This window comes from Mastacembelus armatus, chromosome 9 (genome assembly GCF_900324485.2).
Source record: "Mastacembelus armatus chromosome 9, fMasArm1.2, whole genome shotgun sequence".
Lineage (NCBI taxonomy): Eukaryota > Metazoa > Chordata > Actinopteri > Synbranchiformes > Mastacembelidae > Mastacembelus > Mastacembelus armatus.
Genome location: NC_046641.1, coordinates 9,496,241 through 9,522,630, shown reverse-complemented (window position 1 = coordinate 9,522,630; position 26,390 = coordinate 9,496,241). Strand labels below are relative to the sequence as shown.

General features: G+C 40.0%; 3 protein-coding genes across 5 annotated transcripts; all 3 read left to right on the top strand.

The window, feature by feature from the left end:
- The first annotated feature begins 1,592 nt into the window (after window positions 1-1,592).
- gda (guanine deaminase) lies at window positions 1,593-11,715 on the top strand. The gene is made up of 14 exons (XM_026322430.2): window positions 1,593-1,825; window positions 3,429-3,517; window positions 3,786-3,957; window positions 4,308-4,395; window positions 7,443-7,542; window positions 8,102-8,129; window positions 8,246-8,353; window positions 8,562-8,669; window positions 8,784-8,881; window positions 9,150-9,217; window positions 9,728-9,874; window positions 10,118-10,236; window positions 10,342-10,369; window positions 10,465-11,715. The coding sequence occupies exons 1-14, from the start codon at window positions 1,697-1,699 to the stop codon at window positions 10,539-10,541; spliced, it is 1,359 nt and encodes a 452-aa protein (XP_026178215.1). The 5' UTR covers window positions 1,593-1,696; the 3' UTR covers window positions 10,542-11,715.
- A 1,214-nt stretch (window positions 11,716-12,929) lies between these two features.
- On the top strand, window positions 12,930-17,881 carry LOC113139437 (uncharacterized). Of its 2 annotated transcripts, XM_026322646.1 has the most exons (6): window positions 12,930-13,084; window positions 14,358-14,443; window positions 14,543-14,838; window positions 15,182-15,348; window positions 15,549-16,762; window positions 17,228-17,881. In XM_026322646.1, the coding sequence occupies exons 3-6, from the start codon at window positions 14,589-14,591 to the stop codon at window positions 17,610-17,612; spliced, it is 2,016 nt and encodes a 671-aa protein (XP_026178431.1). In that variant the 5' UTR covers window positions 12,930-13,084; window positions 14,358-14,443; window positions 14,543-14,588; the 3' UTR covers window positions 17,613-17,881. The 2 variants fall into 2 exon arrangements, with proteins under 2 accessions (XP_026178431.1, XP_026178430.1); XM_026322645.1 differs by lacking the exon at window positions 14,358-14,443.
- Window positions 17,882-18,556: 675 nt separating this feature from the next.
- entpd4 (ectonucleoside triphosphate diphosphohydrolase 4) lies at window positions 18,557-24,976 on the top strand. Of its 2 annotated transcripts, none has more exons than XM_026322077.2 (13): window positions 18,557-18,758; window positions 19,043-19,166; window positions 19,271-19,468; window positions 19,555-19,760; window positions 19,927-20,077; window positions 20,214-20,317; window positions 20,492-20,551; window positions 20,700-20,833; window positions 21,388-21,554; window positions 21,682-22,006; window positions 22,230-22,315; window positions 22,893-23,054; window positions 23,738-24,976. In XM_026322077.2, the coding sequence occupies exons 2-13, from the start codon at window positions 19,159-19,161 to the stop codon at window positions 23,970-23,972; spliced, it is 1,836 nt and encodes a 611-aa protein (XP_026177862.1). In that variant the 5' UTR covers window positions 18,557-18,758; window positions 19,043-19,158; the 3' UTR covers window positions 23,973-24,976. The 2 variants fall into 2 exon arrangements, with proteins under 2 accessions (XP_026177862.1, XP_026177861.1); XM_026322076.2 differs by having other exon boundaries at window positions 20,700-20,857.
- The last annotated feature ends 1,414 nt before the right edge of the window (window positions 24,977-26,390 follow it).

The following is a 26,390-nucleotide window of genomic DNA, read 5'->3' as shown; positions in this document are numbered from 1 at the left end:
AAAAAAGCACCTGAAGGACTCTCAGACTGTGAGGACCAAGATTCTCTGGTCTGATGAAACCAAGATTGACCTGTTTGGTCTCAGTTCTAAATGTTATGTCTGGAGGAAACCAGGCACCTCTCATCAGCTGCCCAACACCATCCCAACAGTGACCAGGACCCTGAGCACACAGCCAAGACAACACAGCAGGCTTAGGGACAACTGAATGTCCTAGAGTGGCCCAGCCAGAGCCCTGATTTGAACCCTGTCAAACATCTCTGGAGAGACCTGAAACTGGCTGTCCACTGACAGTCCCCATCCAACCTGACTGAGCTTAAGTGGATTTGCAAAGAAGAATGGCAGAAAATCCTCCAGTCCAGATGTGCAAAGCTTGTTGCGTCATACCCAAAAGGACTTGAGGATGTAATTGCTGCCAAAGGTGCTTCAACTATTCATCCATCATCTATACCCACTTTTTCCTAACCAGGGTCACAGGGATCAGCTGGAGCCTATCCCAGCTCTCTTTGGGTGAAAGGCAGGGGTACACCCTGGACAGGTCACCAGTCCATCACAGGGCCACATAGAGACAAACAACCTCACACACTCACACTCACTCCTATGGGCAATTTAGAGTCACCAAACAACATTATTTCACTTTGTCATTACGTGGTACTGAGTTTAGATTAATGGGGGAAAAAAATTAAAATAAAATAAAAAAACAATTGTATCAGGCTGCAACATAACAAAATTGAAAAAAGTGAAGGGGGGTCTGAATACTTTCTGAATGCACTGTAGACTTCGCTACAGAGCGTGTGAACTTGGTTGCCATGAGCATGAATTAGTGAAGAAAGACATTATAAGAAAGAGAAATTACAGACAAAGGTTGGTGATCACCTCTTCCTCCTTGTCACTACAGTTTGCCCTTGTTTGGCACAGGTTGTCATGAGACACCAACTCATATTTAACATGTTAGATGGCACATTACATAATGAGTGAGTATTAAGTTGCTATTGCTTATAACAGGCTAATGATGTGGAAAATATAAAGAAGTATCTATGTATAGATTCCTTGAGATACCTGATGCATGATATATTAGGTATAGATACCTCAATCTATAACCAGAGGCCTATAGAGGATTTCAAAACCTATAGAAATACGAATAGTGTAAGTACCTAATACATATCTACCTAATACATATCTTCAGTCAGTCAGACACACCTCTGGCGTTCAACCACCAGTTAGACATAGTCACCATATATTACTTATGAGGATGATGAGCTATTGGCCGAAGATTACTGGTAGAAACGATGTGATTCCGTGTGTGATGTGATTTTATTCCATTTTAACTTTCACAACGTTTGACTTAGGCTGTTTTGTCGCCATGATAAATTATTATATCTATTAAAACGTCAAAGCACCATGTGCTACGTCTGATTGATAACCGTCAAACTGTAACCACCTGCTCTAAAACAAACCCAGTCCTGGAAACTCTTTCTGTAGTTGACTCACTCCTGTCGACTCTGACTGGTGAATATACTATATCTTGACGACTGAACAAACTTAGAAACGCACTTTAACTTCTCATTGGCTGTTGATTCGTTTTGCAATCAGGTGGAGTCGTGCGTGCTGTGCGTCACAGTGTTCAGAGCTCATCGAGGACAAAACTCTGGTGCGCTTACGCTGCGCAGACTTCGACTTGAACGGATCTGGTGAAGGAATGGCCAGCCTTAACAGACCCAGAGCCAAAATTGCGCACGTCTACAGGGGAACATTTATGCACTCGACCCAAGACACAACGCTGGAGATCATCGAAGATGCACTTCTTGGAGTTGACACAGTGGGAAAGGTTTGCCAGCCTCTAAAATATGTAAAAAAAAAAAAAAAAAAAGATTTAATCTGTTTTAGAACTATTTAAAAAATGTGTTTTGATACATGGATACATGCTATCCAAAGCCTTGCATAAAAAGGCTTAGCCTAATATGAAAAGAAAACGTCTGCATTTCCAAACGAAAAACTGTTACATAATACCTTCATTGTATCTTACAGTAAGCAGTTGCTGAGGAACCTTCATAATTTGGCCCATTGAACTCTCGGGTTAAAATAATCTTAATTGCAGTCTGAAGTAGCCTGTTCAAATACTCCAAGTGGGAATACATTTCATACAACATTGTTAAAACCCCTGTGCTCTGCATGAAAGTAAGCATTGTGGAAATCATAGGCTGATTATTACTGAGGCAGATGTAGCAGATAATCTGAGCATTGGTAACATCAGAGACCTGTGATCAAAAAGGTTGTCACGTACACAGTTACAGGTGTTATTATATATATATTTGCCTTACTGTAGAAGCTGTTGTTGTCTGTTTTTAAGATAAGCTGAATGATAATTATCAGCTAATATGGTGGTTTGCTTTCAGGGCTTTCTCATAAATAAACACACAATCCCAGAGGAAAATCGGGACTTAGACAAAATGCATTTAGTGCATTTCACTGTTGGGATGGTGTTGGGCAGCTGATGAGAGGTGCCTGGTTTCCTCCAGACATAACATTTAGAACTGAGACCAAACAGGTCAATCTTGGTTTCATCAGACCAGAGAATCTTGGTCCTCACAGTCTGAGAGTCCTTCAGGTGCTTTTTTGCAAACTCCCAGCAGCTTTCATGTGTTTTGCACTGAGGAGAGGCTTCATCTAGTCACTGCCATAAAGACCAGATCAGTGGAGGCTGCAGTGATGGTTGTCCTTCTGAAACCTTGTCCCATTTCCACACAGGATCTCTGGATCTCAGTCAGTGACCATCCAGTTCTTGGTCACCTCTCTTACTAAGGCCCTTGTCCCATGGTTGCTCAGTTTGGTCGAGCAACCAGCTCTTGGAAAAGTCCTGGTTGTGCCAAACCTCTTCCATTTGAGTATTACGGAGGCCACTGAGCTCCTGGGAACCTTAATTGCAGCGGAACTTTTTTTTATAGTCTTCCCAAGCTGTGAGCTTATCAACAACTCTGAGCTCTGCAGGCAGCTCATTTGAGCTCATGGTTTGGTTTCTGCTCTGATATGCACTGCCAGCTGTGAGGCCTTCTATAGAGAGGTGTGTGTCTTTCTGAACCATGTCCAATCAATTTAATTTAGCACAGGTGGACTCCAATCAAGGCGTAGAAACATCTCAGCTGAGATCAAGAGAAATGGGAGGCACCTGTTTTCACCTGTTGTTGCAAAGGGTCTGAAAACTTATGTAGATGTGATATTTCAGTTTTTTAAAATAAATATACAGGCATTTCTAAAATTCAGTTTTCACTTTGTCATTATGTGGCACTGAGAGTAGATTGATGAGAAAAGGCTGCAACATAAAATGTTTAAAAATTAATTGGGTCTGAATACTTCCTGAATGCACTGTAATGGTTTCTTTTGTAGTCATTTTTATAGCCGTAACTTTAAGATGTTTTAAATTCTGCCATCAGATTGCTTTCATTGGAAAAGGTTCGGAGCAAGACAAACTATCTCAGACTTTCAGATTTAGTTCATCCAATGTCACTCAACTAAAACAACAGTAAGTATAAAATGTAACATTACTGGACCTGTTGAACTGTGCAATAATGTTTTATAGGGCTTGATATGAGATAACGTCAGTAACAGTTTTTGCTTGGCAGATTTAAACAGGTGTCTGTGTTTTGGCACCAGGAATATTATATTTGTCACAGTACTAGAATATAAATGATAAATGAGCTTCCCTGTTCATATAAAGCACATTTATTGCATAGTCCAAAAAAAAAAAAAAAAAAAAATGTAAATGATTTTCATGCCTTGCTGCGCTGCAGTGAATTCTTCATGCCAGGAATGGTGGACACCCACATTCATGCACCCCAGTACAGCTACACTGGTACAGCCATGGACCTGCCTTTACTGCAGTGGCTCAATACCTACACTTTTCCTGTAGAGTCCCGCTTCAAAGACTTGAAGTTTGCCCACAGGGTCTACACTGAAGTAGTGGTGAGTTGATTTGCATCCTAAACTAGATAACCATCAAAGTCAGTACAGTTGCACCAGTCATGAGCTGTGTCTTGTGAATTAAAGAAACACCATGAGATAAAACTGAGCCCTGTGGCACCTTTCAAGCATAACAAGTTAGAAATGTGTATGAAATCATCAGTAGCATTACAATCTGCCTTCGGTCCAATAAAAGAAGTGGAAAATTACTGGAGTTCCTCTCTCAGCTGGACATAGCCTGGATGTAACACAACAGTTCAACAATTCAGCATAGCATGGATAGAAAATATTCAGTATGTATAAAATGTTTTAATGTGGGTTTAATTATGAAATATGATCCCAATGTTTTACAGAAACGGACCCTGAAAAATGGAACAACCACTGCATGCTACTTTGCTACCATCCATACGGATGCCTCCCTCCTACTGGGCAAGATTGCAAGTAAGATACCCGACACACACATTCACACTTACTGTTCATAGATGTCATGGGGGACCTTTTTAGCTCCTACTTTGGAACAGATACTTTTCAGCATAATAGGAATCATGAGTGATGTGTGTTTATGTCGACACCAACTTAAGCCAAAGTAGCATTGGCAAGAAGCATTTGGAAAAATTAATTTTAGTAACATAAAAAACCTTGCAGAGACATCTTGATGGAAATTTGAAAAGTTACACTAGTGTTGAATGTCACACCGAAATGATGTCTCTATGGCAACCATCAGCCAGCTTACATTACTCTAACATTCGTACTGGGGGTGTGAATGTGAACTCAAAGCAGGACCGTTACGTTTCCCTCAGTGGGATAGTTCCCAGAACTGTTTGGTACGAAAGCGTCTACACACGTTAAACCCTCAAAGAAGAATAGACTTTCCCACAGCCTGTATTAAAATTAATGGAAATGGCATGTTAACAAATCATCACCTGAAGGCAGCATCGAAGACACACACATTTTGACCTTGATCATTATTTGTAATTGATGGCCCTCTCCAGTGATTTCTACCATACCTGTAATGTGGTTTGTGGACTGAGAGGTTAGAAACTAAAGCATCACAGGTTGTGAGACAATTTAATTTCCATTCTGACATTGTATTTATATTCACTAGTAAAGACAGACTGAGCATGTTGGTGTCATCTGGTAGTCACTTATTCAGCTCACCTTTATACCCTGTTCTTATCATCTTGGTGTCATGTTATGTAATACGGAACACGCACACGCACACACACACACACTTTAGGTAAAAAAGAGGAAGTGGGCTGCAGCCTTTTGTCAACTTGGTTACTTGGTTAGTTTATCTTCATGAAAACACACACTGAAATAATGGGCTACATTTGCTAACCCCAGTCAGTCAATTCTTTTTATTTTCTTTTTCTTTTTTTATTTACTATATATCCCAAACTCACAAATCACAAATTAGCTTTATAATCTGTAGAGCATGTGACATCTTCTATCCTAAAACTAAACAGATAAAAATGTACCCCTCAAACACATCAACAAGGAAGAAACCTCACATAGTACAACTGAGGATGGACCCTTTTCCCAGGATGGTGCAGAGTAGTGCAATATAACATTTACACTGTGGACAAACTACATGACAAAATTATGGTTTGCGTATGATGAATATAATCCGAGAGGACATCGACCACCTTCCTGGTGTCACTAAACAGAGCTGAGCCACATGGCCACCTCTACACCATGAAGACCTGGGATGAGGAAGGGGGTATTATATGAAAAAGACCTGCAGGTGGAAGACCTTTTTTGGAAGACTGACAGGAGCCCTGTATTCTGTTAGCAGAGACGGACTATAAAGTTTAAGGCCCTCAGATAGGTATTGAGGAGCAGGGGAGCCAGTGAAGCAAATCTGAAATTGGTGCAATATGGTCAAATTTTGTGGATGTAATTAAATTGTATTTGCAGCATTTATCAAATTCCATCTCATGCAGCATCAAGAGAATGCTGCATGAGAAGCACACCTGAGTGTGACACCTGAGTGCTGTTAGAATCCTATCAGCCAGTAAACAACATAGTCCCGGTTTTTTGAAGAACGCGCATAAACCTAAACATCAGTAAGACCAAAAAGCTGTGCTATAGGTGTAGAAGTATCATTCTGATACTCCACACTTGGAAGATTTCTCTGGTTCAACACATGTACTTAGGCAATGGACTTCAAAAGCTGACTTAGACAAGTGTCTGTATATTTAGATATGGAAACAGACCAAAATGTCCTCACCTTCCAAAAATGTCCTTATTTCCAAGGTATAACACTTAGCCTGATCCTCACAAAGTGTAATGATACAATTGTACAGCACAGGACACTGACTGTCCGTTTTACCTAGTCATTTTGTGTAATCTGGGTCACTGAACCCTCACCTTTGTCCTCTCCTGAGCAGTTGTTTTATTTTGTAGACAACCGTAGTTATTCAACATAAACCTTATTTGCATGCACATATACATATTTAGGTACAATTTGTTCTTCTGTTCTATTTTGTTTGTGATTAACACTCTGTCTCAAATAGACAAACACTTAGTCAAACAGATCCAGACATAAGGGATAAATACATTTCTAATGAATCATGAAACACAGAGGAAGAACAAGTTTTACGAGTACTAATATCAGACTGTTCCCTCCTCTCTCAACCACATAGCACTGGTACCATGAGGTTTTAAAAAAAGTTGAATATGACGTATCTGTGCTGTTAACAATGCACCAACAAAATAACTACTGATTAACATGTTCCATTGACCGTAACTGCACTTGTGTTCTCCAGCAGTCCTGTTCTGCCTCCTCCCAAAGCCCCACTCTTAAAAAGTCGATCACTAGGCCAGTTAGTTAGTTTAGTTGAATGAGGTGCAAATTTGATTATGAATTTGATAAGATTATGCTCCAATAACGCTCAGTAATGATGGAATTAATAATGACTCTATATCAAGCTGATGCTATTACACTTACAGTACACATCCACATCCACCGAGCTCTTTTCTCTCATTATATCATAATTAAATCTTTTACAGCTTAGTGTTTCATTTCCATTTCCATCATTCTCTGTTCTCAACCAGAACAGAGGTTTAATCAGCAAGAATATTTGAAAACAACCGTCCATAAATACAGGACCTTGAAATGAATGTGTTTATTCAGATAACTACACATTAATTGACAACTTAGTTCCTGCTAAAATTCATGGGAGTGCTATCTGCTTGTGCTGTGTGCACTGTTATTACACAGTCAATGTGCAGAGGCAGAGCGAAAGAGGGCCGGATCCTGCATCGACATAGAAGTCTAATAAAAGAATCCAAAACAGCAAAGCACATACGAAGCACAATCTTTGAATTGGTTGGTATACTGAGCCAAGACAGAACCAAAAAAAATGATTATAGACTGGGAAGATAATTAAGTATGCCTTCTTCTCATCAAAATGACTAAATATGTGCAATTTACTTTGAAAATGACAAATCTATTCACATCCTTGTAATCCATATTTATCTTGCAGATGACTTTGGGCAGCGTGCCTTTGTGGGAAAGGTGTGTATGGATAGGAACAAGTCTGATTACAAAGAGACTACGCAGGAGTGTCAGAAGGAAACCTGTCGGTGTGTATTAACTGTCTGATACAATGTAAAGCAGATGTAAAGTGTTGGACAGACTTTATTCATGTGTGGGCTGTAGGTCTACAGTCTGTACAAGTGAAATCAACAATAAAATTACATTGGAGTTGATTAGATAGGACTCCACTGACAACCTCACAGGGAAATTCAGGCGCTATAGCGGGGCTTAAAAGCACTATATGATAAGGCAATATGTTGTCTCTCTGAGTCAGGAACATGTGAGCATAACTGTCATGGGGCCACACCTTCAGGTAAGAATTCAAATCCACTCTTAGGATACAGTCCTCAAAGTTAATCTTTATTTATTTTATCTAATTAATTAGAAAGGTAATTAGAAAGGATTATTCCAAGATATGAAAGAGTGCCAATGAGGGAGAGGTTATGATGAGCTGGAACAAAAGCTTAAATTATTTTATTAGCGTGCCTTGACATTTAAATATGTACACCTAATTCTGCAGTAATATTTGCCCCATAACCAATATTTGTTACTAAAACCATCCACCTGCTCCAAATGAATTACAATCATTGTTTTGTTCATTGAAAGGTTCATTGCAGAGCTCCTGAACAAGAAGGTACGACTCTATAATGCAATAAACAGAGCAAATCAAGGATGGAAATTGTAAGTCAGCATTGTTTTTTCTCCTTTTTTTTTTTTTCAAGAGTTTTTTTTTTTTTTTTTTCTGACCAGTATCCTCTAGTGAAGCCAGTGGTGACTCCCCGCTTTGCTCCATCCTGCACAGGAGACTTACTAGGGCAATTGGGAGCAATCGCTAGGAAAAACAATCTGCACATTCAGGTAAGCTCACTGTGGCAACCAGTCAGACTACACCAGGAGACTGCGCCAGTAAGATGTTTTTCACCTGTGAGTTTTCTGCCCTGTGACCTGTTTGCAGAATGCAAAAATTTGCAAAAACTACAGTGCCACACCTAAGGCATGACCTAAATGCTTGTCCAAGGTGACACCTTAGATGCTCTTAAAGTAAGATGTGTGTGGTTATTTCTAGAGTCATATCAGTGAAAATGTTGATGAAGTCAAGCTTGTAAAGGAGCTTTTCCCTGAATCAAAGTCTTACACAGACGTCTATCACAAATACAACCTGCTCACTGACAAGGTAAGTGCACAGACATATTCCTATCTGCAACACACAGACATTTTTTGTACAAAAGAATGAACACAGATATAACTTCTAAACATGATGTTGTTTGTTGATGGGGATGATTCACAGACCGTCATGGCCCATGGCTGCCACCTCACTGATGAAGAGTTGACTCTGTTTAGCGAAACTGGAGCCTCTTTGTCTCACTGTCCTAATTCCAATATTTCGTAAGTCCCTGAGAGTTTCTAAAGATTTTATGTGACAAGATGCCCTCAACCCATGAAGTCCCATGAAAATTTGCATAACAGAGTTTGTAATAAAATAGCACTACATAAAGGCATTGCAGTATATCATGGTTAGTGTCCATTGCAAAGATCTGCATCACTTGAACTGAGAATAATAGTCCTGAATCACAGGAAAGTAATATATAATAGTTTTTTCTTTCTACAATTTCTTAAGTGTTTAATTGCCATCTGTCTCTCTCCATCTACCCAGGTTGTGCAGTGGATTGTTAAATGTGCGCAATGTTTTGAAACATAAAGTGAAGTTGGGACTGGGAACAGGTCAGAACAAAGCAATTATGTCCACTGTTTCAAGTATTACCAGACCACTTTTGACAAAATATGTTACACTATGAAGGATCAGGAAAATTAGATAGGTGATAATGGGTTTGTACTAGAAAGTCCATGCCCCATGAGTAATGAGTAGGGCAAGTTATATTACATTTAGTTTATAGTAGTCAAATGTTTAGTGAGTGCAGTCAGCTGAGAGGGTTGGCACTAGGCAGGTAACACCAGTTGACTCCTATATTTGCATTTGTCCGGTTTTGATAATATTATAGATATTATTAATATAATAGATATTTCTGACCTTAAGGTCAAGACCAGACATCACAGGAAACAAACAGAGATAAAGGAGATAAAATTATATAAAATAAAAGCTAATATGTAAAATAAAAACGAAGCAGGAAAAAACATAAATGCACTTTGCTTATTTTAAAATTTTAATTCTTACAGTTCTTGCGCTCGTACTGAATTAACACTTTGCTCTTTGTGTTTGTGGTGCTGCACCAGATGTGGCAGGGGGTTATTCGGCCTCTATGCTGGATGCTGTGAGGAGAACTCTGGACACATCCAAAGTCTTAACCATCCAAAACCCCAAACACCAAGCACTCACCTTTGACGAGGTGTTCAGACTTGCCACACTGGGAGGCAGCCAAGGTAAGACACAAACACACGTGTCATCCAGAAACACAGCTAGCACTTAGAAGTTAAAGTGTCCAGACCTTCTGTTACTCATATTCCCCATGAAAAGTCTTTAGGTCACTGTGTATTGGAGCATTGCAGCAGAAATTCCTGCTTCAGTTCAGCAGTTGCTGTGGGACAGATATATTTTTTTAAGTATGACAGTTTTACAGCAGAGCACATAACACAACTATTGTTTTGATTGTGTTTGTTCTCTAGCCCTCTTCTTGGATGACCAAACAGGGAACTTTGAAGTGGGCAAAGACTTTGATGCACTGAGGGTGAATGTAGCTCCTCCAGGGGGACCCATAGATCTGATTCTGTGTGACAAACCAAAGGTCGGTAGTGGGGCATTATACAAAGGCTGGCAAACACAAACACATTTACACAGGAGCAAAACCTCTAACATCATTGAACACTAATTTATTTTTATTTTATTTCAGATTCAGTTGGAAAAGTTCTTGAATTTGGGTCAGTGTTCGTGTCATTGTCTAAACCTTTCAGACTTTTCAGAGTGCCACGCACCACTATGTGTATGTTGGTCTTTATGTTTTTCTTTGTTACAGGTGATGATCGTAACATAGTGGAGGTGTTTGTGGCAGGAAGGAAGGTTGTACCATTCATGGAGCCAGCTGCAGAGTAAACAGTTTGGTCTTCTGGATGCCTTTACCTTGCTCGCAGCCAAAAATACATTATATATCTGAATTATATGTAGCAAGCACTGCACAATTATAGTGAAATAAGGTGGAAATTTATTATGAGCACACATGCTTTACTTTTAAATCCAGATGATATGTGGTATGCTATTTAGGGTGTTCAGTGAGAGTCATGCAAGACTGTGGTCAGCTAAGACTGAATTCTGTCTGTTTTTAATGTAACTGAACTGTTACTGGGCTTTTAAACAAGTACTATGAACATTGCATCACTGCTAGTCATTATATATATTTAGCTAGTTACTCATTGTTTTGTGTAGTGAAACAAATTCATTCACTCTTTTTTATTTTATTTACATAAACATCTTACTTAAAACTTACAAAAATACAATCAGTTTTGTACTGCACACTCCATTTAAATGCATCCAGTGTTTACATATTACATATGTGCAGAGCACATGCTTATATTACATTATAATCTGTACAGACAGCTTCAGTTTGTGGCGCTGATTGTGATGAAAAAGTGATTGTGATGCAAAAATACACAAAACCATTACTAATCCAGTTAAAGTACTGTTCTGATTGAAACAGTGAAAAATGAATCTGAAACTGAAATATGACATCTATTATCTGGCAATACCGTTTTTCTGATTTACCTCAAAAGTCAGTTCTAATGATTTTACTATTATATAGCCCATGTGGCATAACTGCTATTAGTTTTGGCTATTGTGAGTCATTTGTGGAGTGAACTTGGCAAAGGAGGATCATTTTGGTCTTAGGCTGGTAGCTGAAAACATATCTAGCATACCTGTGCCTTGATATTATTATTTAAACATGTGTGTCTCACATTATGTAGGTCATGTAACAACCTAAAACAAATAACTACCAGTTAAAAGTTTGGACACAATAAATTTAATGGGAAAATGTGTCCGAGTGTTCAACTGGTAGTGCATTACCATTGCAAACTGTATTTAATTTTTAGGAAATAAAGGGAAATTAAACTGACTGCTGAATGTGCATTGATAAACCAGAAATTATTTTAGACTAATTTAGATTATTGTAATGAGTCTGCATCAGTCTACAACACATTTTTTTATGTTAAAACCTTATGTTAAAACCTCATGTCATATCATGAGGGTGAAATAAACGACACTACCAAATCTGTTTTTTTATTTTTTGTTTTTCTTTGCATGTGTGCACTTATAAACCCAGCAGCCACTAATCAATGACCATAACCCAGGATGACATTAACAGGTAACTAAATGCCCACTGATCAATCCAGCTGACTGAAAACCCAGATTACTGTTCTTTTATTAGATGTTCTTTGCCATCTGGGCTGGACAGATCAGAAAGGTGAGATGGCAGAAAAGAGACGTGAAGATGGCTATTGTCATGTCCCACTGACAGCAAGGCCTCTGCTCCACTTCAAACAGACTTCATGTGCACTGAGGAGACCATGCTAACTGTCACAGCCACAAGAGAAAAATACTGTACTTACAATAAGATGGGTTACCAAATTAAATAAAACAAATTTCCTGCTGTACTGTATAATGGTAAAAGCTGAGTCCATTAATGATTATGGTGGGAAATTCTTTTGCTTCCCTATGATCCATAGAAGAGGCTGACCTGTGTTATCTTACTGTGGTCCTATTGTGCAGTAGGCTGCCTCTGCATGTGGTCTCAGTCACCATGAAACAGTCACTGCATGGATAGGCCACCACACAGCCTCAGTCAGGCAGAGGCACTGAGGCTGTGCTCTGATGGATGTAGGGTGTTGGAGCTCAGCCTTCTGAAAGGAGCAGTGCACACACCATACTGTATCTCCTTCCTGTTTGTCTATCTGTGTTTCCCTATACCTGAACTGGACCATTCTTAATGAGGTAGAATGAAATACCATTTTTGTTTTTGTTTTGAAGACATAAAAACCAAAGCTGTCAGCAGTAAATGTAACTGATAAATAGGCCTACTTTTAATTTAGTTTAAGCATCCCCTAATTTTAAAATGTTTTTTTTCTTTTAAAAACATTATTTTGTCTATATGTAAAGTTTAACACTGTGGAACCTAAACAACAACCTATTGTGTATAAAAGAAGCGTTTTAAACTTCCTGCTGGCCTTGAACATAGCTGCAAACTTGAATATTCACTTGGCCCAAAATATGGTCTTACAGGAAAACATTAGTCCTCAGGGTGTGAGGACTAATGATCGCTATGCAAATCTCCAGTGGTTACGGATACGTGATATGTGGTTGGCTCCAGATTGGGACCAGATTTTGCGGGTCAGGGCTGCCCTTTGGTTAATTCGTATGAGCGCAGCCTGAGTCGAAGGTGTCCCTGAGAGACTAAACTCTGGGCTGACAAAACACAAGTCATACCCGATCTTACCCTTCATGTCCGAGAAACCTACAACCAGGAAGTGTTGTTGATAATAAGTTAGACCAAAGGTTGACGGCTACATATTTTTCCTAATCAGCCCTGCGGTCTTTCTTTTTAAGGAGGCAACTAAAAAAACTTTCCACACCATTAAATCTGGCAGGTATGTGTCAGTACAATAGAAATGTTTAGATATCCTAGGCCCTCCCCACTTTCTCTGAGTTAAAGATGTCGGTATTAATAATATAGTCAGTAAGGAGGATCATATTAAATTGATTCACGATGATCGCATACATTCATTGCAGAGTGTAGGCCTATCATGAAGTCCTGGTAATCACTGTTAACAGATGATCAAGTCACTATGGTTTTCTGTGATTGGTTCACACTTAATAGATCATCAGATAAGGAATTTTAATTCACGTTGAATTCATACATTTATTGATGTGCCACCAAATTAGCTGCATTCCAGTTACACAAAGGTTCATTTCAGATCAATGCATCTGATCAGCATCTCTGCAAGCACAACAAAACCTGTTCTCATTGAAATATGAAGCTTTTTCTTTAGCTAAACTTTATATCAGATACATTTGTATGCTGCTGCATGACCCTCTTAAATCATTGTGAGACATGTATTAAAGAAACGTTACTTGGTATATGATTTATGTGTATGTGATATTACACTTATTCTAAAGTGTTACCATAATAATCAGCTTTGAACAGTGTATCTTATTGAAGATAATAACAAATTCTAGTGTCTCATAGTGGAGCCTCTTGAATTTAATAACATCACAAAAAAAGGGGGCAGCATGGTGCCTTGGTGGTCAGCACTGTTGCCTCACAGCAAGAAGGTTCATGGCTTGAAACCCATCAGGGACCTTTCTGTGTGGAGTTTGCATGTTCTCCCTGTGCTTGTGTGGTTTCCTCCAGGTACTCTGGTTTCCTCCCACAGTCCAAAAACATGTATGTCAGGTTGATTGGTGACTCTAAATTGCCCATAGGAGTGAGTGTGAGTGTGTGAGGTTGTTTGTCTCTATGTGGCCCTGTGATGGACTGGTGACCTGTCCAGGGTGTACCCCTGCCTTTCACCCAAAGAGAGCTGGGATAGGCTCCAGCAGATCCCTGTGACCCTGGTTAGGAATAAGTGGGTAGAGATAATGGATGGGTGGACATTACAAAACAATTAAGGTGGTAAAAATTAAATACTAGCTAAATGTTTATATTTGAGCATTGATCTGAGCAGAAGAGAGAAGTGAACTCATTTATAATCACTTCTTTCTGTACAAGTGGTAAAATGTGTACATAATGTCTTCACTGTGCTAATAAGAACCTTACTAACAGCATATACATTACATAAAAAGATAATGTATATATACATTAATGTATAATGTATGTATTATAATGTATAATGTATTACCAGATATTCTCAATCTTTTTAGACCCTTTGAAACAAAGAAATCTCTCCTTTTGACCCTTCATCACTGGTTGCATTTAACTCCTGGGTGTGACCAGTTCAACTAGAAAGTTATGTGTTTCTTTATTTTTTAGAAAGAGAGTTTTAAGGACCAGAAAAAATCTTTTCTTTCTGTAATGGGATCTCATCATTGTTCTCCCTGTCACACAGATCTGGCATCCACTTCAGCAGTGAAACCAGCTACTGCTGTACAACAATGCCTCTGTTTCGGGCTTCAGGTGAATATAGTGGGGCAAAGCCTCAGCCCAGGCGGAGGAGGATGAGGAATATGAAGTGGATGGGGAGCTGCGGGGAGACAGATGACGATGGCACTGTTCTTTCATTGACAAGACTGTGTCTGCTGAGTATTGCTGACAATATGAAGGAAGTGTGGGCGAAAGACTATACCGACAACTACTTGGATAAATATTTTTTTAGCCACATAATGGGGCCTTTCAACTTGCTACGTGAGTTTGTGAGGACTTATTCATCAGACAATTACAGAATATACCCTATAGGGAAAGTCACCTGGCTGTTACCAAGCGTGATCATACATAAGGATAATGCACCATAAGTCAAAGACCATGTTTAATCTGCCTATAACAGGAACTGTGCAATTTTTACTTGTGCAGAGATTATTAGAGGCTGAATAACGGGCTCAAAATGTTTTTCTTAAATTTTTTCCATATGTGTGTTTTATAACTTCTGTCCAAATATGAAATGACTGAATGAGTGTGTGACCGCTTAAAAAAGATCTATAGCTATAGTTCCCCATGTGTATCTTTTTCTACTTTTTTATTCTCCGTGCAGCGAGTGAGCTGGTCGAGGAGCTTACGTGGCTGCTGTGCAATAGAAAGCAGTTGTCCCGGGCAGCACTGCACCTCCTGCTGGTCCCTCAGCTCCGGGGTCTGTCTCTGGAAATGTGTCCTGGTCTGGTCACCTCAGCCCTGTGTGCTCACATTGCCTCACGTTGCCAGGTCAAATATAAACCTCCTCTGCCATACTCATTGACTTTTACTGCTGCTTAACTGGGAATGCAGGTAGTAGCCGCACTGATCCTGGAACAACAATTTTAGTTTGAAGAGAGAAAATGTGCCGCTTGTCATTTTGTGATTTGAATCACATGAGTCCAGAACTATTAGGGACTTATGTTTTTATTTCCTCCTTTTTGCCCCAGGGTCTGTGGAGTCTGGATCTATCTGGAGCCCAGCAGCTGCCTTCAAAGGTCCTGTCTGAAACTATCCACTGTATACCCACCCTACGCTCACTCTCCCTTGCTGGTGTGCCTTGTGATAGATGTGTAATCAGGACGATAGCCTGTCGCTGCCGTTTCCTCCGCCATCTAGATGTATCCCGCTGTCATTTCCTTTCCCCTGCTGCACTGCTTCCTCTTGGAGGTGGGGCTTTCTGCTCATCCTCTGGCAGTCCTTCCAAATCCACTTTTCACTACAACTCTACAACTCAGTCGTCTGTTTCCTCTTCCTTTTCCACACCCCTGTCCCCTCTCCCCCTCAACAGTCTTTTGGCTCTGGATATTGGGTTTGGGGAACAAGAAGGAGACCCTGTGGCAGCAGCAGCCTACCTCCTTCTCTCCCTGCCCTGCCTAAAGACAGTGGCCATGGAGGGGCTTGCACAGGCTTGCTATCTCATCGAGCACAGAGAGTTTAGCCAGACAAATGAGTTCACTGAGAGAGAAGGATTTCCCAGACTAGAGGATGTGTGGAAGGATAGGAGGCACAGGCAGGGCATGGATGGATGGAGGCAGAAGAAAGAAGCAGTAGGAAGTAGGGAAAACGAGGATGAAGATGAGGAGGAGAGGACATTGTGGGAGGAATATGGTAGCAATAACGAGGAAGATGTAAGTAGAGATGAAGGGCCAATTAGCTTTCAGAACCAAGCAGAGGCGAAAAAGAGAGGACTTTTGTCACAAGCAGGTGATGAACACTTGATCCTATGCCTAAAGGATGTTAAAGGCTTAACTTTTGACTCTTTGGACAGTTTAGGCCATTTATGTCCAGATATACACTCTGTCTCTGTGAGCACTGATCATGTTGAGACTAGAGGAAGATGCCAGGCACCTATGTTAGTGGCAGGTCTTAAAATCTGGTCAGGACAGTTGCAGACACTCTCAATACATTTCCCAGGCCCTGTGCTGAGTCTCCTTCCTGCCTTGCAAGTGGCAGGCTCCTCCCTGGTCTCTCTCACCCTGGAGGGGGTGAAAACCAGCCCTCACACTCCCCTACTGGAGGTCATCAAGGCCTGCTTCAGACTCAGAGATCTGTTTATCTCTGCTGAGCCTCCCACCACACCACAGGAAGAGGAAGATGAGGAGGATCAGCAGGATTATCGGGATCTTCCAAGACTGCCTAACCTCTGCTCTCTCATACTCAAGTAAGGCTGATGTTGAGATACACTGGGTGATATATTAGGAACTACTGAGCATGTTGTAAGGTTCCACATTAAAAATTGTCATACTAGCATAGTGGATGTACAGTTGTTCCAAATACAGATTTTGTGTGCAAAATACTTGATGAGGTTTCTGGAGCAAATACAAATCTTAATCATAACAGTAAAATGTAAATGGGGGTTTCTGGAATCAAACATCTATGTGCTTCAGTTGGATTTCTCAGGCCGCTTGGTATGTAGTGGTGAAATTAATTACAAAATTTCAATCAAATAATCTAGTAGGCACAACCTCCTGCATTTGTACTCTGTAGTCATTTGAGGAAAGACGTGTTTGACAAATTTTGACATAATTTTATTAACAAAGCAGGTTAAAACTATCTTCTTGACTACCTGGCAAAATAATCCTCTTGATCTTCTTTCTGCTCCCCCCCCCATGTGCTGTGTCTTAAGTTTCTCCTATGAGCATGGCCAAATGAAGCCCATCATGTCCTGGATGTCCCTGAAGAGGTTGCTCAAGCATCTGCTGACTGGTTCTCCTTTATTAGAGAAGCTCTCCCTGGTCTCCCTGCCATGCCCCCTCAACTGTGTTTTACAGGAGGTATTGCACGTAGTCGACTTGGAGCTTCCAGGTCCTGCAGACTCACCCCTCGTGCCACTTGGGCGGGTACAGCACATTGACCTGTTGCGCACAGATGTGAGGATGATGACAGTGAAAAGCATAATGCAACGAAGCAAGAGACTCAAGTTTGTGGATGTGAGTTACTGCTGGCAAATCACTGAGTTTGAGTGGTTGGATTACCAAGCCTTCAGTAAAGTCCATGTTGTGTGGGTGTAGTGAAGGGCTGGCCAGTTTTCAATAAACGGTTAACACTGTTAAAGGTGGATAAATGTTTTAAATGCTTATTATTGTAAAGTGTCAGTCGCTGCTTCAATGATTACAACACTTTGTGAGGAGTCTTTTAGGCTGTTTTTGAACTCACGGGATATGTCTGACATTTATTTCTATAGAAAAGAATTGCATTTGTTTTGTATAATCTGAATTGTGCTTTAAATCTGTTGACTCTCTTGTTTGTGTTTTTCTAAGTAAACACTGAACTAAATAGACATGTAACCACCATGATGTGTTCTGTGTCCTCTAAGTACACTATCAGTATGAAATCAAATCAGAAAAACAGAATATAAGTAGAAGAATAGAATAAAATCTAAAAAATACACATGTAGACATGTAGAAGCAAAATGTTTATTTCCTAGCCTGTGCAAGGTTTCCAAAGTCAATTTAATCATCCAGAATGTACAAGAAGACAAGAAATAGTTTGTACATTGTCCAGCTGCATCACATTATACATTACACTGTATTCTCATCGATGCAAACAAACTAATGCACTTAAAATAACAGAATATATACGATAAACTGAGATATAGTTTAAGAAGTAAATGTAATGGTAACGATGAGAACCAACAGGGGAAAAAATGTGAATAAAATTCAACCAAGAATAAACAGTGAGCGGAGAAATGGCTCAAGAGTCAAACATACTTGACGAAAACAGAAACACCGAACTGGGACCAGAATGAAAGAAAAGTTTAAAGAATCTATGTGAACTGCTTTCCTTCTCCACGTCCAGCAATAAACCTGGCTACAACCAGTTCGGTCCAATACGCACATTCCGATATACACATGTGCGTGTAAGTACATATGGGTGGGACCTTCCACGCAGAAAACACGAGGAGGGGGCGTTGGACGGTGTTGGTTGATGTAACGTTATTGCGTAGCTTTTTTCCGGGCAACGTGGACATTAAAATCAAACACACCATGCACGGACCGACCACGTCACTCACCGGAGACGTGTCGTACAGTCGCCTAATAGTAACATTAGCTAGCGGCTAGTTAGTTAGCACCCAGCCGCAAAGGATTGTTCGGTCTTCTACAAAATGGGGGAGTTTCAGTGTTTCGCCAGTAGCTAAGTATTAACCCAGTTCAAAGGTACGGACATATGTCTTTACGGTGTTGACTCTGACGATTTGCATAAATGTGTCGGTTTATGGCGTGTTAGCTAGCTCCGGTAGCTTCGCTTCGTCTCTCCTCCTGTTTGGTGCATTTCTGTGTAAACGCGTTAAAACTGCATATCACGGCGTCAGTAGCGAAGCGACAAACCATTAACTTGTTTAACGTCAGGCCTTCATCAAACAATCCTCATAAACTAACTTCAAGTGTTCACGTCAGCCACATAACATGATAAATAACGGCGGGTGTCTTCCTCCCAAAAGGCCATGACAAGTGAGGGAAACGGGATGGAGTCGTGGAATAAGCCAAGCTCCCCCCTACAGCCGACAGATGAGTGATTTCTGTTCAGTAATCCAACCATCTGAAGACAATCTGCATTATGGGGAGGTTGGTTTAATTTCAATTACGATGGTGTGTTTTGATTCACAGACCTTTTACATGTGGGTTGGTCACGCTTTGCTGAGGCTTTTCCTTCATTTATCTGTTGACAGGATCAGCTTTTCGTGCCTTTTCCCTGCCTCATGGCATTTCAGCCTGTCGCCACAAGTTCTTCCTCGGCTCCTGGTACCTTCCCTCAGACAGCTGCTCCTCATCGGCCTGCTGCTCTGCCTCATAGGACTACTCTACCTGCTGCTGGTCACTGGAAAGGGACACGCCAGCTGGATCAGAGAGGAAAATCACTTCCACAGGTAAAGTAACAGCTGTGATCTACGTTAGGCCGTAATGGACGCAGGCAATGTTATGTCAATATTAACAGTTGTTTATTGTTGTAAAGGCACTTGGCCAGGGTGACTGATGTGGATGCCACGGATACAAGCAATCCCAACCTGAACTATGGTTTAGTGGTGGACTGTGGCAGCAGTGGCTCCAGGGTATTTGTGTACTGTTGGCCACGGCACAATGGTAATCCCCATGAACTGCTGGACATCCGGCAAATGCGAGATCAAAACCGCAAGCCAGTGGTTATGAAGATCAAACCCGGTAAGATTCCCACTGCTTGGCTTCTCAGTAAGCACAATGCTATTCAGTAACTAGAACTGTTTGTTTTAAGACTCAGCTAATCAAATATTATATTAGACAAACCGTTTAGCTAACCTGCTGCTTCTCCACCATAAACAATACTTCTTGTTTCTTTTTTTTCTTGTAGGTATCTCTGAATTGGCTAAAACACCTGACAAAGCCAGTGATTATATATATCCACTGCTGAGCTTTGCAGCCCAACATATCCCCAAAAATAAGCACCAAGAAACACCTTTGTACATCCTGTGCACAGCCGGAATGAGAATCCTACCTGAAAGGTACAGTGCGGTCCAATAACAAGAAGCTTAAAAATGTAAATATGGCTGCGAGAAAAGTAAACAGCGCTGAGTGGCTTAAACTGGAAAGATGAAAGCTGATGTTGATGATGGGATTTCTGTGTTTGTTTAATCTCAGTCAACAAGAAGCACTTCTTGAAGATCTTCGCACAGATATCCCAGTCCATTTCAACTTCCTCTTCTCCGATTCCCATGTGGAAGTGATTTCTGGAAAACAGGAAGGTAAATAAATGGAATAATATAAATATACAGGAATGGAAATAAGTGTTCTCAAATGAAATCTCTTTTACGCTATTATGATACGGTTCTAAAATTTAATACAATGCAACAGTTTTTGCTCAACACCTATTGCTTGCTTGCTAACACTTTTTTTTATTTTTTATTTTATTGCTTTAGGTGTCTATGCATGGATTGGAATCAACTTTGTCCTTGGAAGGTTTAACCATGTGCACAACAGTAAGGACTTTTAATTTATTTTTGCTTTTTTCACAAAACGACCGATGTGCTATATCTATAGTAATCCAAGAAGACACACGGTGCACGTAGTTTCTGACGCATGACGCACCTCAGTGCCTGACTGTCTGGCCTCTCCTGTCAATTGTAGAAGAAGGAGAAGCTGTAGTGGAGGTACATGTCCCAGGCAGCGATCAGCAGGAGGCTCTGGTGAGGAAAAGGACTGCAGGCGTCCTGGATATGGGCGGGGTCTCCACACAGATTGCATACGAAGTGCCCAAAACTGTAAGCTTTGCTTCTCCACAGCAGGTTATTATCCACAACCAATTCTGTTTTTGTGCTATTTTTGGTTTTTGTCACTCACCCTTTGTTCTTCTCCCTCCTTCCAACCTCTGTCATTCCCTGGTTAAACCTGTACTCACCATTTTTGTCCTGTGGAGATGATCTGCTCTTCATTCATCACTATTGAAGGCATACTGTAAGCCTGCTGCATGACTCTATAGCAGGATTTAGGATGGAGGACACAGAGTAATTTATGTAGAGAAAGTCACATGCAGTCGAATTTGTCCATGTCAACAGTTTTTGTGTTGTAGTGATCTAAGGACAGTAGCAGATTTTGGTATATCCAATCCTCTGCTCTCATTGTTTTTTTTGTTTGTTTGTTTTTTGTTTTGTTTTTTTTACACCATATGTTTCATAGAATTTTCACTGTCATCTTGTTGAATAGTTTGAACTTTTGGTCTTTAATATTTTAAGATCTATTAAACTCAACAGGTGATAGGTGATCCGTTGTAAACATAATGTTTTTATTGTTAGGCTGACTTTTGTTTGTTCTCTAGGAGGAGGTTGCTAAAAACCTATTGGCTGAGTTCAACTTGGGATGTGATGCACATCGCACAGACCATGTTTATCGTGTTTATGTATCAACCTTCTTGGGTTTTGGAGGAAATGCAGCACGCCAAAGATACGAAGAGAGCCTCATCAAAAACACTGCCACTCGAAACAAGTGAGATTCACAGCCAAATTTAATAGCTTGATTAACTTTTTTTCGTAAATGTTTCCTACCAGTCAGCATATTCTTTTGTCTGTATTTACACTGTATCAATGATTTTTTTTTTTTTTTTTCTTCTCAGGCTCTTGGGTCAGCATATTGGTGAGACAGCAGAGTCACCCCTGCTAGACCCTTGTCTGCCAGCAGACCTGCAAGATGAGATTGGTCCATCCACACAGAAGCTGTACCTGCGAGGCACGGGAGACTTTGACCAGTGTAGACAGATTCTCCAGCCATTCCTCAACCGCACCAATGAGACCCAAACCTCCCTGAGTGGTATCTACCAGCCAGCCATTGACTTCAGCAATAGTCAGTTTTATGGCTTTTCTGAGTTCTACTACTGCACGGAGGATGTCCTGCGCATGGGTGGAGATTATAATGCAACAAAATATGCTCAGGCTGCCAAGGTTAGTTGATACCCCCAAGACTTTCCTAATTGGTTTCACGGCTCATTTGAAAAAGGCCTTTTGATACCACCGAGCCTTATAAAAACAAACAGTATTCAGGATGTGGTACTGTATTAACACTGTAATTTTAATAGCATGATTATTAGGGAGCAACAGATATAAGTGTGTGATGAATTGTTCTCTTTTGACTGGAGTCTTTCCTAATGTAGTTTTACCTTTACAGAGTTACTGTGCCACCCAATGGAAGACTCTGAAGGAACGCTTTGACTCTGGCTTATATGCCTCCCATGCTGATCTCCACAGACTGAAGTAAGTCATTTGGGATTGCCAACCTTGCTTCCAAAGTAGGGATGGAATTTGAGACCCAGTTCGAATTTAGAACTGCTTCCAAATTTTTTTTTTGATCACTCGTAATCGTAATTGCTTATCATTTCAACTTATTGATGCCGACATGTTTTTCCTGACAGTCGCTCATCCGTCAGAACCTCAAACCATGCAGCTCTGGTTGATGCAACAAATGCATGGATGCCACAGCTTCCCAGCCAAACAGCACATACCTTACTGATGTTAAATGTCCTGTGTTAACATTAGTGCCACACACAACAGGTTTAGCAGATCTTTGACTGTGTTAATAATCGGCGATAACGGCTGCATTGATGCTAAAAACCTCTGTAGAACTAGTGTTTCTTTAACACAGAAAACTGATCAGGAATCAATAAGGGAATCGATAAAGAATTGAACCAATAAGCAGGATTGATAATGGTATTGGCATCAATAAACTCTTATCAATTCCCATCTCTATTCCACAGCTCAGCTTACTTTCCAAAAACGATGGCTGCTGGTTTGGCCAAGATTGTCTGTCAGTGGTTTATGTTTATATCTGCAGGTACCAGTGTTTCAAATCAGCATGGATGTTTGAAGTTCTGCACTCTGGCTTCTCTTTCCCAACCAATTACAAAAATTTGAAGACTGCCTTGTTGGTCTATGATAAGGAGGTCCAGTGGACTCTTGGAGCTATTCTTTACAGAACACGCTATCTGCCATTGAGGTACGATGGATTTTCTGTTCTTTATCACTTTACTAATCAGGCTTAGCAATGCAAGGCAGTGAAAGTCATAATCTTAATTCCCATCTGGTTAAATCCATTCTTCATTGTAAGTGGAGAAAACTTCAGAGCTATTTTTTTCCAATAGCACACAATAATTTTTCAACATGAGCGTAGAGTGCTTAAGATTGGCTTGTTATAGGCATAGCATTAAAACATCAGTCAGCCCCTTTTTACTGTATTTGGCAGCAGGAGGCAAATTAAAGCTGAGCAATGTCAAAGGTCTCAAACATAACCCAACTGTGAAACTACCCACCTACACAAGGAATGAAACTAAATGACAAAAACAATAAAAGTAATTATTCAGCAAAACCCGTAGCTGATCTTGGTGAATTATTAATGGACAGCTTTTAAAAAATAATATATCTTCATAAAGTTTACATGTGATGTTAATCTTCAAAAAAAAAAAAAAAAAGACCTGGTCCTTATCCAGCTTACTTGAAGATTAGTTTTCCAGGGTTGAGCCTAATGATATTTGCTCAAACAGCCACACAGAAGCAACATTTGAAGAACTAGAGAATCAGGATTCTTGTCAGATTTAGTATCAAAACTAACTTCCTTAACTTCTTTCTGTGCACATTATGTGTTTGTTACTGTGACTCTAATGTTGTTGTGGCCTCTTCCAGGGACATCCAACAGGAAAGTCTGAAAGGAATACACTCCCACTGGCGGCATAGCTTCTCTTTTGTCAACAACCACTACTTATTCCTAGCTTGTTTCTTCATTGTGTTGCTGTCTATTATGCTGTACTTGCTGCGACTCCGCCGCATCCACAGGCGCACCGCACAGCGGTGCACCCCCTCCTCTGTACCATGGTTGGAAAAGGGCCTCGGCTCACCCACACTCCCTATCAACCTTTAAATTATGTAGAGTATCAACTTTGGACAGTTGAGCCAGTCTTCAGTCCTTTTCTCTCAGACGCCAAATGCTTGTTCAGTGAGTCTTTGAAGGTTGCTACCCTGAAAACAGGGCTTTGTTGATAGATGATGCCTTGATTTCACCAAATGAGGAAGATATGTATGCCTCCAGGCTTACCTGAGCCAAAATTTAAGTTATTTTGTTTAGTATTGAAATGTCTTTTTTTAATCTTCTGTTCTTTGGCTACCACATCTGGCAGCTGTCTCCAGAAATCTTCTAATTTGTTTCTTAAAAAAAAAAAAAAAGACAAACACAAAGGTACTTTTCCATACCCAAATAAATATGGAGTCTATACTTTGAACTTGACAAAGTTGGACAAATATCAACAGTGGCATCTAATTTTAGTTTGCATTATGTGTGAGCATTTGCTAATATCTATGCCTTTTCTATGTGCATGATCACACTTTTTTGTTTTTATTGTTGGTAAATAGCATAAGCACTTGCCATTTCTACAGAAACTTCAAATGCAATATGACTTATAATTAATGGAAGGAGCACTTTCTAATGGAGCTGAGAATGAGAATGCACAGCAGCTCCTAGCTGGGATAGTCATTTCTTTTGTGTGTCTTTCCCAAATTGTCCTGCCTCATATTTAAAGTGTGAGACAAGTAGCCTTTAATAGCTACATTTGTGCAATACATGTCCTGTCACTGTTGGGAAATTCTCCACCACACATCTGCTCTTTTGTCTAGATGTCTAGAGTATCAGTCTTAAAGCCCTGCTGAAATTCTTGTTCGGGGTTATCTGACTATTAAGTTGGATATCGTGTTATATATTTATGTTCAGCTTCATTTTCAGAAGCTGCCATATCACTGCTATGAGGGGATGGTCAATGAGAGCACATGCCCTTTTATTTATATGAAAATGGTCTGGTGAAATGTTTGCACAGATGAATGTGAAATAAATGTTCTCACATTGCAATTCAGTAATAAAGGTTTTATGGTATACTCCCACTTCTCTGGCTGATTGTTTTACAAGGAGATCAGACTACAAGTAGACCCTGTATTATCCCTGCAGTTCTCAAAATATATAAAATAAACAATGTGAACACATTTGCTGTAAAGTGACCAATGCATTATTCTAGTCATCCAGTCAAAACAATGCACACTGCTACATTATGTACAGTGTGATCTTTCATCAGGTGGTACTGATAGCTATAATTCACTGCAACTTCCATTATAAAATCAATTCATTTATTGTAATTACAGACTAGCACTTGGTCAGGATGTTGTTTTTAGGTTACTATATACAGTTCTCATGACACAAAATGTCATGTGGACACAAGCATGAACCTTGTAGTTAACAAAAACCAGCAGGACATGTTAATAGTTATGTGTCAAAAAGTGTGTGAAAATATGATGGTCATAGACAGTAGTTAATATACTTTTGTACAGGTGCAAGAGCTGTTCTCAAAGGTTCTGACTAGTTTTCCCAGTGAATACAAGTTGTAACAAGGGTGCTCAAACAAGTGGCTCTTCAAGATATCAGGCTCCTATAATGCTGAGTCATTATGTTACACTGCTGCCAACACGCCCATGGTCTGTAGAGCTTATGTTGCAGCAGACGTGAGAGATAGTTATTAGATCAAGTCCAATCAGGTCATTGAGGATATTTAATGCAGTGTTTCTTTATTGAATGTTTGCTGAGTTTGTTGACAAACTCGCAGTTGACAAAACTTAAAGAAATGAAGATGCAGGTCTCTCTGTGTAGGAGAGTGGGTTGACAAATCAGATTGAATCCTAAACACGAACTGGCATCCAGTTGGATATTAAGGAAACATTGATATGAAGTTGGATTGATGTGTGCAGATTTGTTCAAATCGAGGATGACAGTGTAAGGGGGTGTGATGTTTTTGTGTAAGATTACTTTAGCAAGAACTTTCATGTTAACACCAAACAGATTCAGATTTGGTCTGTAGTTCCTCAGTGTCCTTTTGAAATAATTATCTCCAGTTCATTTTCCTACCATTTTTTATTATGCCACTTTGTGGAATATTTCTAACCCATGACATTTAAGGGACATACTGCATGTATTGCTCCCTCATGAATATTTTAGAACTGTCGTACCAATATTATTTGTTAATAAAATATTATTTGTTAATAAAATATGATTCAGTGTAAATTCTCATCATAGGGGCCATTCTGCATAATGAGTACTTTTGATACTTAGGCTCTAAATGTTTATATCTCTAAATGTTTTTTTGCTGTCACTAATTAGGTACTCTGATCTGAGTATATTTACACTTTAACACTTTTGTTTAAAGATCTGAATATGAATATTGCAATATGAAGAAACCACAGGTTGTAGATATGTCCTTATGAAAAGAAAGTTGCACGGGTTTTAAACAGACACTGGCTGATA

Excerpts from the sequence above, each read along its gene's own strand:
- gda (XM_026322430.2), top strand. The coding sequence starts at position 1,697 with ATGGCCAGCCTTAACAGACCCAGAGCCAAAATTGCGCACGTCTACAGG. Across the intron at positions 3,958-4,307 it reads GGGTCTACACTGAAGTAGTG|AAACGGACCCTGAAAAATGG; the intron begins GTGAGTTGATTT and ends AATGTTTTACAG. Across the intron at positions 10,370-10,464 it reads GGAAAAGTTCTTGAATTTGG|GTGATGATCGTAACATAGTG; the intron begins GTCAGTGTTCGT and ends TCTTTGTTACAG.
- LOC113139437 (XM_026322645.1), top strand. The coding sequence starts at position 14,589 with ATGCCTCTGTTTCGGGCTTCAGGTGAATATAGTGGGGCAAAGCCTCAG. Across the intron at positions 14,839-15,181 it reads GGGGCCTTTCAACTTGCTAC|CGAGTGAGCTGGTCGAGGAG; the intron begins GTGAGTTTGTGA and ends TTCTCCGTGCAG. Across the intron at positions 16,763-17,227 it reads CTCTGCTCTCTCATACTCAA|TTTCTCCTATGAGCATGGCC; the intron begins GTAAGGCTGATG and ends CTGTGTCTTAAG.
- entpd4 (XM_026322076.2), top strand. Across the intron at positions 19,469-19,554 it reads GAGGAAAATCACTTCCACAG|GCACTTGGCCAGGGTGACTG; the intron begins GTAAAGTAACAG and ends ATTGTTGTAAAG. Across the intron at positions 21,555-21,681 it reads AACACTGCCACTCGAAACAA|GCTCTTGGGTCAGCATATTG; the intron begins GTGAGATTCACA and ends TTTTCTTCTCAG.